Source organism: Octopus bimaculoides, chromosome 16 (assembly GCF_001194135.2).
Source record: "Octopus bimaculoides isolate UCB-OBI-ISO-001 chromosome 16, ASM119413v2, whole genome shotgun sequence".
Lineage (NCBI taxonomy): Eukaryota > Metazoa > Mollusca > Cephalopoda > Octopoda > Octopodidae > Octopus > Octopus bimaculoides.
The window spans coordinates 38,397,618-38,413,861 of record NC_068996.1 but is presented as its reverse complement, the minus strand read 5'-3'; the positions used below and the strand labels follow the sequence as shown (position 1 = coordinate 38,413,861).

Below are 16,244 nucleotides of genomic sequence, written 5' to 3'. Positions count from 1 at the left end.
ATTAATAAATAAATGCCCACTTATGTGTACCTTTCCTTCATTGGACACTAAACTGCGCTTGCAAAGACCTGTTGAGGCAAGTGAAATCGAAATCGAACCAAATTCAACGACTGGCACCCATGCCAGCCTCTCCTTCATTGGATACTAAACTCAGGTTGCGAAGACCTGTTGGAGCAAGTAAAATCAAAATCGTGATGGCACCTGTACCAGTGGAGCGCTAAGAGCACCGTCCAAGCATGATCATTGCCAGAGCAGCTGTCTGGCTTCTGTGCCAGTGGCACGTAAATAGCCATTTGAGCGTGATCGTTACTAGCGTCACCTTACTTGCACATGAAAAAACATTCGAGCGAAGTCGTTGCCAGTGCCCCTGGACTGGCTCCTGTGCAGGTAGCACGTAAAATACACTATTTTGAGTGTGGTTGTTGCCAGTACCACCTGACTGGCCTTCGTGCTGGTGGTACGTAATAGCACCCACTACACTCTCACACTGGTTGGTGTTCGGAAGGGCATCCAGCTGTAGAAACTCTGCCAAATCAGATTGGAGCCTGGTGTAGCCATCTGGTTTCACCAGTCCTGTCAAATCGTTCAACTCATGCTAGCATGGAAAGTGGATGTTAAACGATGATGATGATGATGATGATGATTATCATTATTATTATTATTAATAATTTTTTATTCTGTTATTTGTTTCTGTCATTTGACTGTGGCCATGCTGGAGCACCGTTTTTAGTTGAACAAACCAACCCCAGAACTTATTCTTTGTAAGCCTAGTACTTATTCTATAAGTCTCTTAGCCAAACTGCTAAGTCACAGTGACGTAAACAAACAAACATCAGTTGTCAAGCAATGGCAGGGGTACAAAGGCAGACAAACACATATACTTATATATATAAATATATATATATATATGACAGGCTTCTTTCAATTTCTATCTACCAAATCCACTCACAAGGCTTTGGTCAGCCCAAGGCTATAGTCGAAGACACTTGCCCAAGGTGCCACAGTGGGACTGAAGCCAGAACTGTGTGGTTGGTAAGCAAGCTACTTACCATACAGCCACACCTGCACCTGTTATTAATATATATATATACAATAAATAAATACATATATATCATTAATAAATGGGCCTCACCGAGGCGATGACTACTGACCGAGACCTTTGGAAATGTGCTGTGCGTGAGAAGACCCGGCAAGCCAAGTGAGATCGTTGCCAGTGCCCCTGGACTGGCTCTTGTGCGGGTGGCACATAAGATGTACCATCCTGAGCGTGACCGTTGCCAGTACTGCCTGACTGGCCTCGTAGGGTTTTCGAGCGAGATCGTTGCCAGTGCCCCTGGACTGGCTCTTGTGCGGGTGGCACATAAAAGACACCATTTCGAGCGTGGCCGTTTTCGTGCGGGTGACATGTAAAAGCACCCACTACACTCTCTGAGTGGTTGGCGTTAGGAAGGGCATCCAGCTGTAGAAACTCTGCCAAATTAGATTGGAGCCTGGTGTTGCCATCCGGTTGCACCAGTCCTCAGTCAAATCGTCCAACCCATGCTAGCATGGAAAGCGGACGTTAAACGATGATGATGATGATGATGATGATGATGATATATATATATATATATATATATACATATCATTAATAAATATATATATGCAAATGGTTTTGTTATATGGTGCTGAGTTTTACAGTCCTGTAAATAATAATAATGGTATTTATACAAGCTTAAGGCTTATAGCAATCACCATGCAATGATTAAGGAAAATAGTCTAATAATGGGGCATATAAGACCTCAACAGAAAGAAGTAGGCTTTCCCATCTGCATGGGATTTGAACCCTTTGAGACTCACATGGATGGGAAATGGGAAAACCTACTTTTTTCTGTCAAGGGCTCATATGTCCTATTATTAGACTATTTTTTTTAGTCATTGCACAGTAATTGGTATAAGCTTTAAGCTTATATAAATACCATTATTATAATTTACAGGATATATATATATATATATATATATATATATATATATATACTCTTTTACTCTCTCTTAACCCTTTTACTTGGTTGTCATTTGACTGTGGCCATCTTGGATCACCACCTTTAGTTGAACCACTCGCTCCAGGACTTATTGTTTGTAAGCCTAGTACTTATTCTATCAGTCTGTTTTGCTGAACCACTAGGTTACAGAGATTTAAACACACCAGCATCGGTTGTCAAGTGATGGTGGGGTAACATACATACACACACACACACACACACACATATATATATATATATATATATACATGTATATATGGTGGGCTTCTTTCAGTTTCCACTTGCAAGGCTTTGGTCAGCCCGAGGCTATAGTAGAAGGCACTTGCCACAGAAGTTACAAAGCTCTACATGCAGGAAAAACATCTAAAATATCTCTGATTAGAAATTCTTCAGACAGAGAATTAAACAGATTATAGAAAATTTTTCCAAAGGAAAATTCACCATAAAAAATTTCATTTTAAATGACTCATCACATTTTTTTTAATGTCTGATGTTGATAAAAACTTGCCTATTTAATGCTTTTATAAAACCTGTTATCATTTATTTTTGTTAGTTTGAGATATACACCTTATCATTGTCCATATAGTACCTTACAACAAATTTTCCTGTACAGTAAAATTTCTCACAAGTTTTCTATACATGAGTAATACAAAATTTACAGTTCAATGAAGCCTTTATATATAGTTAGTAATCAAGAGTCCTATAGATAGTTGGAGGGGAGAAGAAATAACAAAACTAGTAATATAGAAAAGAGAGTAATATAGAAAAGAGATTGACGTAATAAGTGTACACACATACACATTTATGTTTATGTATGTATATCAAGCATTGGGCCTCACAGCAGCAACTGCTACCTATGTCAGTGGCACATAAAAAATACCTGTCAAGCATTGGGCCTCACAGAGACAATGTGGCTATGCTAGTGTCCTGTAACTGGCACCTGTGCCGGTGGCATGTAAAATGCACCTTTTGACTGTTGGACCTCATGTAGGCAATGTTGCCTATGCCAGTGTCACGTAACTGGCACCTGTACTGGTGGCATGTAAAAAGCATCCTTCATGTGTTGACTTCATGGAGGCAATGACTAGTGACTGAGACCTTTGGCAGTATGCCATGCTTGAGAACACCCATCAAGCCAAGTAAAATCTTAGTCGTGGCAGATATTGGTGTCATGCAAATGGCACCTGTGCTGGTGGCATGTAAAAGCACCCATTACACTCTTGGAGTGGTTGACATTATGAAGGGCATCTAGGTGTAGAAACCATGCCAAATCAGACTGGGGTCTGCTGCAGCCTGGTCAAACTGTCCGACTCATGCCAGCATGGACAACGGACGCTAGAAGATGATGATGATGATGATGATGATGATGAAGACGCAGATATATATAGATATACACACACGTATATGTACATTTAAATAGATACACACATACACACACACTTATATTCAAATACATATGAACATAAACACATATATGCACATACACATATTTATCTATTTATATATGTGTGTGTGTATATATAACATATTCATACACATACATATGAAACAGTAGTTGTACCCGATGCCAGTGTCGCATAAGTGGCACCCTGCTGGTGGCACAAAAAGAGCACCCTTCAAACATTGGGCCTCATGGAGGTAGTGACAAGTGACGTGCTTAAGAAGACCCATCACACCAAGTGAGATTGTAGTCATGGCCAATGCTGGTGTTACATAACTAATACATAAAATGCACGCACTACACTCTTGGAGTGGTTGGCATTAGAAAGGACATCCAGCCATAAAAACCATGCCAAATTAGACTGGAACCTGGTGTAGCTCTCCAGCTTACCAGTTTTCAGTCAAACCGTCCAATCCATGCCAGCACAGAAAATGGACATTAAATGATGATGATGAAGATGGTGATACATATATACATATATACACAACACACTTGCATATACATATACAAAATAAGACATGTATTTCTATATACATATAAACACACATATATACACTTATACAAACATATTCACACTTACACACATGTATATTTATATATACACACTCACATATAAACACATAGCTACATAGACACATATATCAACTTATATATGAGCAAACACATATATCTATATACATGCACAAATATATCATACATAATACATTACACATAAATACTGATATATATCATCAAACACATAGAAACACACAATTTATTCAGTGTTATCACAATTTGATAAAACATCGAAAGAGGTATCTATATTTATAGAGCTACTTATACAAGTTAAATATTTATACAGATTTTTCCTTTCCTGAAATGTGTATACATTATTTTGACAGACTCTGTATGTTGTATAAATTTTGTACATTGTTACAAATGTTTATACTTACACATGCACCTATATTAAGATAAAACTACTCTTACGCAGATTAAATAAATGAATCAAAATTTGTGTTAAGATGATACATTTATATAAAATGAATTTCTAACCATGGACACAGAGATACAGTTTAAGAATAACAAAATGTATTTTCTCTCACATACAACGGTCATTAATATATACAAAAAACAATGCAATACTTTAAGCATCTGTATATATAGACACACGAACACACATTTATACTCTCTCTTATACGCATAGGCAGACATGCAAAGGCATATTCCTATAGAAAACATGTGTAATGTTGAATAAATAATACCAAAAATTTTTTCCAATCTTCTGTTTTGATATGTAATTACTCTACAAAAAATATTTTCCAGTATTTTTCAATCTTATGCATACTTCACACAAATATAACACCTACATACAATTTTGAAGTACTGGAATAAGCATGTGCTTCAAGAGGGCACGACTTGGATTATATCTCTATCTACATGCATACACATATAAATATGTAAACATACACACTCACATATACACATATTTATGTAAGTATGTATGTGTTAGTGTATCATCATCAACATTTAATGTCCGTTTTCCATGCTGGCATGAGGCGGATGGCTTGACAGGAACTGGCAATGCTGAAGGCTGCACCAAGTTCCATAGTCTGTTTTGGCCTTTGTTTCTACAGCTGGATGCACTTCCTAGTGCCAACCACTTTACAGAGTGTTTTTTACATGGCACCAGCACCCATACCAATGCTTTTCATGTGATGCCTTTTTAGAATCTCAATTCTGTTGTGGTGGGCAGGTCTTCTTGAGTACAGCAATGTGCTACATATCCCGGTCCTCTGTCATCTCCTTCCTAAGGCTCAGCATTTTCAGATCAGCCTTCAGTACTCCTTACTATGTCTTCCTGGGTCTTCCTCTTCCACAACTTCCCTCCACTTTAAGAGAGAGTGGGGCAGGGTAAGTAAATGAATCTGCCAGTTTTGATGGTGAGGATAGGATTCAGTTGACTGGATTAACTTTTCAGTGAAATTGGTGCGTAAATGGCTGAGCATTCCACAGACATGTGTACCCTTGGCATAATTCACAAACAGAATCAGCATAACAGTGCATCACAAAACTGTATTCGATTTACATGTACAATGAAGCTGATGAGTTTCCACACATTTCTGATTACTCACATTTATAAGACTTGGGTTGACTCGAGGCAATAATAAAAAAAGACATTTGCATATAAGATGCCATAAAGTTAGATTGAACCTGGATCTTATGATTAAGAAACAAACTTCTTAAACATCCACAAATAGGATTATCATTGTAGTCGATTAATCACATACTTATGCTTTTAAACCTTTCTGCAGTAATTGTTTTGTACTCTTTAGACAGGAGAAAATACTATTCTTAAAAAATATAGTTCAAGGAAACTGGTGATCTCAGCAAAATTTATGCAGTAAAGTTCATGAGTTTGATTAAGTTTAAATATTGTGGAGAGAGGATGAATCAGATGATTCAGAACAAACTCTTTGTCTAAGAGAAAAGAAGGCTTTTCAGGTATTCTGCTGAATTCATTCTATTATTTTCAGTTATGAGAAATAAAAAGATTAGACACCCAAGTATGAAATACTTTGTCAAACAAAATATATTTAATCCTTTCACACTTAGGATTACTCTGTCAAATGTAACACTTATTTATTCACGTTGTTTTGAATTAGTTACGCATTATCTTGTAGCTTCAAGATTTTGATGATGTGATTGTTTTTGGAATGTGATTGTAGGTTAGGTGTTGAGAGGATGCATCTGACCAGTTCAAACATGAGTAGAATATTTGGGTCAGATATGTCTTGTTTTAAGCCTTTAGCATTCAAATTATTCTGTCAAATCTATCTATTCACATTGGTTTAAATTAATCATGCATTATCTCGTAGCTTCAAAATTTTGATGATGTGGTTGTTTACTTTTAGAATAACATTGTGGAGTGGATGTGGGAGGCCAGATTTGGCTGGTTTGAACATAAAACAGGTAGAATATTTGGGCTAGATATAACCGATTTAAATATTAATTACTCAAATTTATCTAACAGAAATTTTCTAACAAAAAAAATTTTTACAAAATTATTCACTTTTAAAAAGTTGAAGTGAAATTTTTAAAAGTACTGTTTAATTTATTTTGCATCCATTTACTTTGCTTAATGGAACCCTTTCTGATAGATATTACAATAAACTTGATATTAATATTTAGTAGCTCTAAGAGTTGACAATAAACAATTTTGGTAACTTGATTTAAAAGTAAAGGAAATCTAACTTCTACTAATTAGACCATTTTATCCAGTTGTAAAAGTGCAATGGATGTGACATAAAAGTACTAGATATTCCACGAAGAAAGATAGTTACAGGGCAGTAGCACACTAACTTTTTCAAAGATAGTGTCCTTTTAGTCCATTTCTGAGAGAAATTAATTACACTATCCCCTTTCTTATCCATGTTAAGATAAATTTTGGATATAAATTTAACATTCTTCAGCTGCACTGCATGTCTCTCAAAGTAGAGAATCGTATCTACCATGGGAATGAGCTAATGGGGGGAACCTCCATGCAGCTATTTGATCTGCTACAAACAGAAGTCAATTCTTGCTCAAACAATCGAATCCCTCCATCTTAAAAATGGAAGAACCCACTCTATGAACAATTTAGCTTCACACAGGTTTACTTGGTGTTGAACAACAATAACCATGTCAACTTAGTCAGTAGAAACTCTTGATTGAAAATATTGAATGACTGTAAACCAAATTTTAAAACGTTTTTTTTTTTTTCAAATGAAATACTTAGGATCTTACCCTTAGATTATTTGGCAGACAGAGTAACTGTCCTTGTTGGTCCATAACAGTCATTGGTGAGTCACTGCTTAATTCATGTACTTTATTTTGCGGCATGAGTAAAGGTGTTTGTATTCTTACCATTCCATGCAAGCGGAACAGTGAAACAAGAATTTCTTGTACTTTACTCTGAAGCAGTATATTCTTCTGGTTGTAAAACTGAAATATATGAGAAAATATAATTGCTTTCTTTTGTCAAGGGAAAATGTGTAGAGAGAAAAAGGTGGTAGCTAAAAGACTTGACACAAATATATTACTGGTACATAATTAATAAATGACCGATAGAATGACTAGAAGAGATGGCAATTGCAGAAGACAAACTTAGGAAAGAGGGAGAATATGATTGACAGAAGTCAGTGATTGTGGTGAGTGTAGTGGAGGAAGGAGACAGGATAGAGAATGCTAGAAGAGCAATGGGGAGAGGTAGTAAACATAGTGTAATGAGAGAGGCAGTAATGGCACAGAATAATGGAGAGAAACACTAAATGCAGGTTTACATGTTTGCAGGTAAAAGAGGGAATGAGTATTGGAGTTGTGAAAAAGGGCTGTGGCAAGTAATCATAAGTAAGAGTGAGGGATGTCAACAATGACTAACTTTGGGATAAGTGGCAGCTATCAGTAGAAGAGAAGTAGATGTTAATCATCATCATCATCATCGTTTAACGTCCGCTTTCCATGCTAGCATGGGTTGGACAATTTGACTGAGGACTGGTGAAACCAGATGGCTTCACCAGTCTCCAATCTGATTTGGCAGAGTTTCTACAGCTGGATGCCCTTCCTAACGCCAACCACTCCGAGAGTGTAGTGGGTGCTTTTACGTGTCACCCGCACGAAGGCCAGTCAGGCGGTACTGGCAACAGCCATGCTCAAACTGGTGTATTTTATGTGCCACCTGCACAGGATCCAGTCCAGTGGCACTGGCAACGACCTCGCTCGAAAATCCTACAAAGGCCAGTCAGGCGGTACTGGCAATGTTAGGTGGAAAGAAGTTAATGTGTGTCAATAAAAGTGTTTGTCTGAAGGTGATGGGGTGATAAGTGAACAGCACAGGAAAGTAAATGGATGACAGATACAAAGAATACTAACAGTTTCAATTCACTGTAATTTCTCATTACTCAAACATCATGCTATGGAAAGATCAAAGAGAGAGGAGTAGTGATAGAGAAGGGGATTGAGTATTTCTGTCCTCTTGTTTCGTAAGTGGTAAGGCATGGTAACTAAGACAATGTAGAAAGATGAGAAGGTACAGAAAAGGCAAGAAGGACAGCAGATTACAACTTGATAAGTAGCAATAGGTGAATGCCCAGGTTATTATCATTGCTTTAATGACTAGTTTTCCATGCATGCATGGGTCAGACAGAGTTATACTGCAACAGGTTTTTTACAATCAGATGCCTTTTCTGTCACTAACCCTCATCCGTTTCCAAGCAAAGTAATATTTCATCATGGTTAGACATGTTTTTGCAGAATAATGGAAATGAATGACACTGCTTGTATGACAGTGAGAATCATTTACATACAACTATCACACAATGTCAAGACAAAGAAATACAAACATACATGCACTCATGTACACACACATATACATACAATGTAATGACATATTCGGAAAAGAAGTCAAAAGTAACAATAAAGTTTGACTGATGATGATGATGCATTGGAGAAATGAATGAATGAAGAACAATATTAATTATGAAGATAGCCTTTTATTTATTTGATTATAATGTTGTCTAAGAGGTCAAGTCATTCACATAAATATCCAAGTGCAGAGAAGAGAAAACAAAAGACCGGAAATTTATTTGTCAATTAATGAAAATGTGAATTCGGTTTCAAATCCTCTTAGCTCCTGTGGTCCCTAAATCTATAATATATATCTCAGCCGCCATCATTACCTCATTTTAATGCTTTGCCAAGCTTATGCAGGTAGTCAAGTCTTCTCTAGGATTGTGCATTATCAATCAACATGGCCCCTTATCATCCCCTTCAAGACATGCAACAAAGATCATTCTTCATTACTTCAGTCAGAGTCAAACATGGTTTCTCTCTCTACTGCAAGTATCATCCACTTTAAACATTTCTTATCTTTTTATGCAACAATCATCCTCCACGTGTACCATATGCCAGTAAGAGCACAGATTTCTCTCTCACTTCATTTGATTCCTATTATATTCAGTTTTTCTCTCAGGTCATTTGTACATTGTTGATCATGCACTCCAACATGACACATGTAGTGAAGCACAGTCACTTCATATCTTTATTGTTTCCACAAATTTGCTGCATTAAAAGCCCATGTGTAGCTGCTATATAGCATCACACTCGCACACAAGCAGCATACAACCTACCTATCACTCTGAAGGAAAAGTACTTAGGCGCAGGAGTGGCTGTGTGGTAAGTAGCTTGCTTACCAATTACATGATTTTCGGGTTCAGTCCCACTGCGTGGCACCTTGGGCAAGTGTCTTCTACTATAGCCTCGGGCCGACCAAAGCCTTGTGAGTGGATTTGGTAGACGGAAACTGAAAGAAGCCCGTCGTATATATATATATATGTATATATATGTGTGTCCGTGTTTGTCTCCCCCACCCAACATCGCTTGACAACCGATGGTGGTGTGTTTACGTCCCCGTAACCTAGCGGTTCGGCAAAAGTACTAGGCTTCCATAGAATAAGTATTGGGGTCGATTTATTCGACTAAAGGCGGTGCTCCAACATGACCGCAGTCAAATGACTGAAACAAGCAAAGAAGCATATATATCCTCGCTGTGTATATATATTAGTTGATATATATCTTTTATCGATTACTGGTTTCATTCACTGGGCTACAGCCTTGCTGGGGCCCCACCTTCAAGAGTTTAGTGGAACAAATCAGCCCCCACCACTTATTTTTAAGTCCGGTCCTTATTCTAACCGTCTCATTTGCGAACCGCTTAGTTGCGAGGACATGAACAAAGCAACATCGTTTACCAATCGGTGGCAGAGTTTGCTCAAGCAGCAGTTAACACCTTATTCACTGAGAAAATTACCAAACATCTCTCTATCTAATCAGTAATTCCATATCAACCGGTTTAATGTAACGACTTGCCCTTCGGTAGCTTTAGCTGGGACGAGTTAGCATTACAAGCATTTAAATCAATCCTCTCGGTCTGAAATTAAAGCTGGTAACTGTACAGGTAATCTCCTAGTGGTTCTCCGTCGGTTACGACGACGATGTTTCCAGTTGATCCGATAAACGGAACAGCTTGCTCGTGAAATTAACGTGCAAGTGGCTGAGCACTCCACAGACACATGTACCCTTAACGTAGTTATCGGGGAGATTCAGCGTGTCATAGAGTGTGACAAGGCTGGCCCTTTGATATACAGGTACAACAGAAATAGGAAGAAAGAGTGAGAGAAAATTGTGGTAAAAGAGTACAGCAGGGTTCGCCACTAACCCCTACTGGAGCCTCGTAGAGCATTTTAGGTATTTTCGCTCAATAAACACTCACAACGCCTGGTCTAGGAATCGAAACCACATCCTGCGACTGCGAGTTCGCTGCCCTAACCACTGGGCCATCGCACCTCCACGGTGATCTCCTAAAGCACTATGCTTTGATGTTTCAGTTTTTCTTGTTTAGTGTTTGTTTAACGCAGTGAACTTGCAGAATCGTTAGTACGTCGAACGAAGTGCTTAGCGGCATTTCTTTCGGCTCTTTGCGTTCTGAGTTTGAATTCTACCGAAGCCAAGTTCGTTCTTCATCTCTCCTGGGTCATTAGAATAAAGCATTAGTCAACTGCTGGGATCCATGTAATCAACTTGTCTTCTCTTTTCTCAAAAATTGTCCGTTTTGTAGTCTGCAACAGACGAGCTTCCAGTTCAGGGGGAAATGTTGTGATCCAGATCACGTAGACACCATTGAAACAGGGTAACCGGCCTTATGAGTCCTAAGGCTCAACCAAAATTAAAAGCACATGCTACAGTACATCACAAATTGAGTTGCCTCATGATTAAATGCATTCAAAGTCACGCGAACCGGGACTTGTTACTTTTCACGTATAAATCTTTCTAGGATTATTGCTGAAACCCCCTTCATGACTGACCATGAGATTGCACCTAGAAAGTTGCTCTCCCAGGCACAAGTCCGAGCAAGGTTGTTTATGGAAGACCAGCAGTCACCCATGTATACCAGCCTCCCCTCTCCACGCCACCAATGTTATCCAAAGGAAATGCAAAGGGGCCGATACAGCTTGGCACCGGTGACATCGCAACTCATTTCTACAGCTGAGTGAACTGGAGCAACGTGAAATAAAGTGTCTTGCTCCAGAACACAACACGCAGCCCGGTCCGGGACACGAACTCACGATCGTAAGCTCGACGCTCTAACCACTGAGCCATGCGCCTTCTAGGGTTATAATATCAAAGATATCCAAGAAGTATTTTTTTAATTTTTAACATAGTATAATTTGAGAAGAAATTAGCTGGTATTTCTAGCGCGTTAGATTCCTAATGAAATCCAACTACCATGCAAGACGAGGAACCCGTGGTCGTTGGTATCGCTTCGAAACGCTGCCCTACTAACTTATATCTAATGACGCATCCTCTTCTCTTGCAGGTTCGAATGTAGAAAATATGTGCTGGTTGTGGTAAACCAACGAAATGAGACGTTTCAGGAACTCTTTCTCCATTTACTGACATTAAGTTGGGTTGTAATAAGATCGAAGCAATTGTTACCAGCAATTCACGTTTGAATTTTATTTCCCGATCTGGGCCATTAATAATTATTCATTATTAAAGCGGCTAAAGACGGCGAGCTGGTAGAGTCGTTAGCACGGCGGGAGAAATGCTTAGCGTTATTTCAGCTGTCTTTACTTTCTGAGTTCAAATTCCACCGAGGTCGATTTTGCTTTTCATTCTTTCGGAGTCGATAAGTTAAGTACCAGTGAAACACGGGATGGATGGGGGTCGATGAACTCGACTAGTCCCCTCCTCACCAAATTTGAGGCCCTGTGTCTCCAATAGAAAGGATTATTCCTTATTTAAGCGGCTTAAGGTGACGAGCTGGCAGAATCGTTAGCACGCCGGGCGAAATGCTTAGCGGTATTTCGTCTACCACTACGTTCTGAGTTCAAATTCCGCCTGAGGTCGACTTTGCCTTTCATCCTTTCAGAGTGGATGAAATAAGTACCAGTTACGCACTGGGGTTGATGTAATCAACTAACCCCCTTACCCCCAAATTTTCAAGGCCTAGTAACTAGAGTACAAATAATTCTTTAATCGGCTTAATGGTAAACTGTTTAGGACGTTGGACATAATGCTTAGCAGCATTTCTTCAGACTTTACGTTCTGAGTTCGAACCTCACCTACGTCGACTTTGCCTTTCATCTTTCGGAGTAGATAAAATAAAGTACCTGCCACGTATAGGGTTGATGTAATAAATCTTATCCTTCCCCTCAAAACTGGTGACCTTGTGACAAAAATTAGAAAGAAATATTTCTCATTATCCGCTGGTCTAGTACTTTCCAGTGACATGGGCACTTCGCAGTTCTTTGACCAAAACATAAAAAAAGGCATTCTTCAACAACAGGCTTCAGTCGAAGACACTTGTATAAGATAGTACGCAGCGAGATCGAAACAGGAATCAAATGGTTGGGAACACGAAAGCTTTACCGCGAAGGCTAAGCAGCAGTGGTCCTCAACTGTTTTTTTTTTCATCCATGGGCCCCATCCATTACTATAACCGATTTTTCAAAACTAGCTTTATAGATACTTCTTTCAAAATTCCTATTTTGCTTTTCACACATTAACTTCTGTGGGTTGAACTATGAAATCATTAGAGAAAAGAAATCTTGCTGTCTCTTGCAATAAAAAACATCTATAACGAAATTTTTTCATGGGCCCTAAGTATGTAACTGTGGATTCAAAATTTACTATTTTGCTTGCGTGGACCTCACAACATTTTACATGGACCCCACTCCGAGATCGTACGGACCTTCGTTGAGAAGCACTGCTGTACAGGTTTACAGGGATCCGGGTTTAGACAAGCAGCTGCCAGAAAGGGCAGTCTCTCGATGTGTAAACAAGAAGACCGATCCCTTGTCTTTGTTTATCGTCATGAAACATTTTCTACAACACACTGGTAATGTAAGCAAAATAAAGAAGGATTGACAGGGATTAGAAATTATGTTTGTGGAATGAAGCAGACATTAGGACAAAATTAAAGTTGTTTTTGTACATAGAGTCGAAATCTGAGATTTTTCGGAAATTAGAATGTCCATGCTTTTCTAAGAGCCATTAGAAAAGTGCAGTGATGTGCGGTGAAGTGTATAATTGTGTGGTTGGGAGAGTATATGTATGTATGTATGTATGTATGTATGTATGTATGTATTTATGTATGTATTTATGTATGTATGTATGTATGTATTTTTGTATGTATTTATGTATGTATGTATTAATGTATGTATGTATATATGTATTTATGTATATATGTATGTATGTATGTATGTATTTATGTATGTACGTATGTATTTATGCATGTACGCATGTATTTATGTATGTATGTATGTATGTATGTATGTATGCATGTATGTATGTGTGTCTGTGTATAAGCATGCGTGTAAAGAATACATATATATATACATACCTAACAGAGAACACACACACACACACACACACACATACATATGTATATATACAGACGCGCACACACAATCAAGTACGCACGCTCACATATGTGTATGTATATATACATATGTGTGTGAGTGAGTATGTGTACGAGTGAGTATGTGTACGAGTGAGTATGTGTGTGTGTCTGTGTTTGTGCACGTGCGTGCGTGTGTATGTATGTATGTATGTATGTATGTATGTAGGTATGTATGTGTGCTCGCGTATGTGCGTGTGTACAGACAGGCAGATGTATGGAATGGACGGATGAGAGAATGAGGAAAAGTCGCCTGAAGTTTTGCAGGTAACTAGCTTTCGTATATAATTGTTTGGTTGCAATGGTAGATCGAAAAGATAGATGGAGAGTAAATAATTTTGATAAACACACACAAGAATAGTCTTAGGAATAAACGCATTATTTTTTTTTTATTCCCTTACTGGTTAGCCATTGCCGTGTGGCCATGCTGGAGTACTACCGCAAACTATTTCGATGAGCACTGCAGCTAAATTACGTCTTTACTGATGTAAAGATTAATAGTGACATGTATACAGCATTGCCCATGCTCATGCGTACTCACTCGTACATATGTCAGTATGAGTGTGCGTGTGTGTGTGTGTGTGTGTGAGAGAGAGATTGAGTGTCTTTTAATATATATGCGTGCGGAAGGTGGCAAGCTGGTAGAATAGTAAGGCCTTGTAACTATAGTAGAATGGATTATTATTGTTATTATTATTATTATTATTATTATTATTATTATTATTATTAGTGATGCAGCACAGAATTTTGTCAGTGAACAGGTCGCGGTCTCAAAGCGACGAAAATATTTTGACAAATTAAATTTAAATGTTGAAGTGAATCTAACGGATTTTGTGTGTTATTTTAAATGGTTTATATACACCTTCCACGCTGCAGTTGTTTTGGTTCCAGCACACGATCTCAGATCAGGTCACTTGCTATGCAAGTACATCTCCGTAATTATTATTATTGTTTATTATAAGGCGGCGAGATGGCAGAATCGTTAGCACACTGGGCGAAATGCTTAGCGGTATTTTTCCCGTCGCTACGTTCTTAGTTCGAATTCCACCGAGGTCGACTTTGCTTTTCATCCTTTAGAGGTCGATAAATTAAAGTACCAGTTGAACACTAATCAATTCATCCCCTCCACCAAAATTGCTGCCCACGTGATAAAAATTGAGACCATTATTGTTGTTGTGTATTCATGGCACTCCATCAGTTACGACGACGAGGGTTCCAGTTGATCCAATCAACGGAACAGCCTGCTCGTGAAATTAACGTGCAAGTGGCTGAGCACTCCACAGACACGTGTACCCTTAATGTAATTATCAGGGAGATTCAGCGTGATACAGGGAGTAACAAGGCTGGCCATTTGAAATACAGGTACAACAGAAACAGGAAGAAAGAGTGAGAGAAAGTTGTGGTGAAAGAATACAGCAGGGTTCACTTTCATATCCTGCCTCAGCGTCGTGGAGCTTTAGGTGTTTTCGCTCAATAAACACTCACAACGCCCGGTCTAGGAATCGAAACCACGATCCTATGACCGCGAGTGCGCTGCCCTAACCGTTGGGCTATTGCGCCTCCACGATTATTGTTTATTATTAGACGGTGAGCTAGCAGAATCGTTAGCACGCTGGTAGAAAATGCTTGTGGTATTTTGCTCGTCGCTACGTTCTGAGTTCAAATTCCACTGATGTCGACTTTGCCTTTCATCCTTTCGGGGTCGATAAATTTAAGTACCAGTGAAACACTGGCGTCGATGTAATCGACCATGCCCCTCCCCACAAATTTCAGGCCTTGTGCCTCCAGTAGAAAGGATTATTATCATTATTATTATATGAAAATTCACTGCTTATTTTGCTGGGTATGATGGGAATTGCCAGCTGTCCATAGCCCGCAGATTAAGGTGACACTTGTTTACTGGTCCTGCATCAAGAACCCTGCGAAGTATTCTTGCAGTTCCAAGCAATTCTGATTTTTGTAGGTGTTCAACCTTTACGTTTGTAGCAATCTATTTGAGCCATGTTGGTAGTTGCGTGACTCCTGGACTCTTGCATGTCTAGCGGTTTGGCTGCCTGCAGCCTACGTAACTATGCTGTCCGTTCTTTTCAACTATTTAATATTTACCTGATGATTCTGGCCGAGCCAAAGAGGCAGCACACCGGACGAAATGCTTGGTGGCATTTCGTCCACCCTTACATTCTGAGTTCAAATTCCGCCGAGCTCGAATTTGCTTTTCCTCCTTTTGGGGTCGATGAAATAAATACCAGTTATGCACTGGGGTCGATGTTATCGACTAGCCCCCTCCCCAACAGTTTCTTGTGCCTTT

General features: G+C 38.9%; 1 protein-coding gene across 1 annotated transcript in view; it reads right to left on the bottom strand.

Annotated features, from left to right (window-relative positions):
• The window catches only part of LOC106867508 (eIF-2-alpha kinase GCN2), a 177,582-nt gene that overhangs the window by 54,118 nt on the left and 107,220 nt on the right, over positions 1–16,244 (bottom strand). The window contains exon 2 of the mRNA XM_014912393.2: positions 7,225–7,422. Coding sequence (XP_014767879.1) covers positions 7,225–7,422 — 198 coding nt within the window. The remainder of the gene's footprint in view (positions 1–7,224; positions 7,423–16,244) is intronic.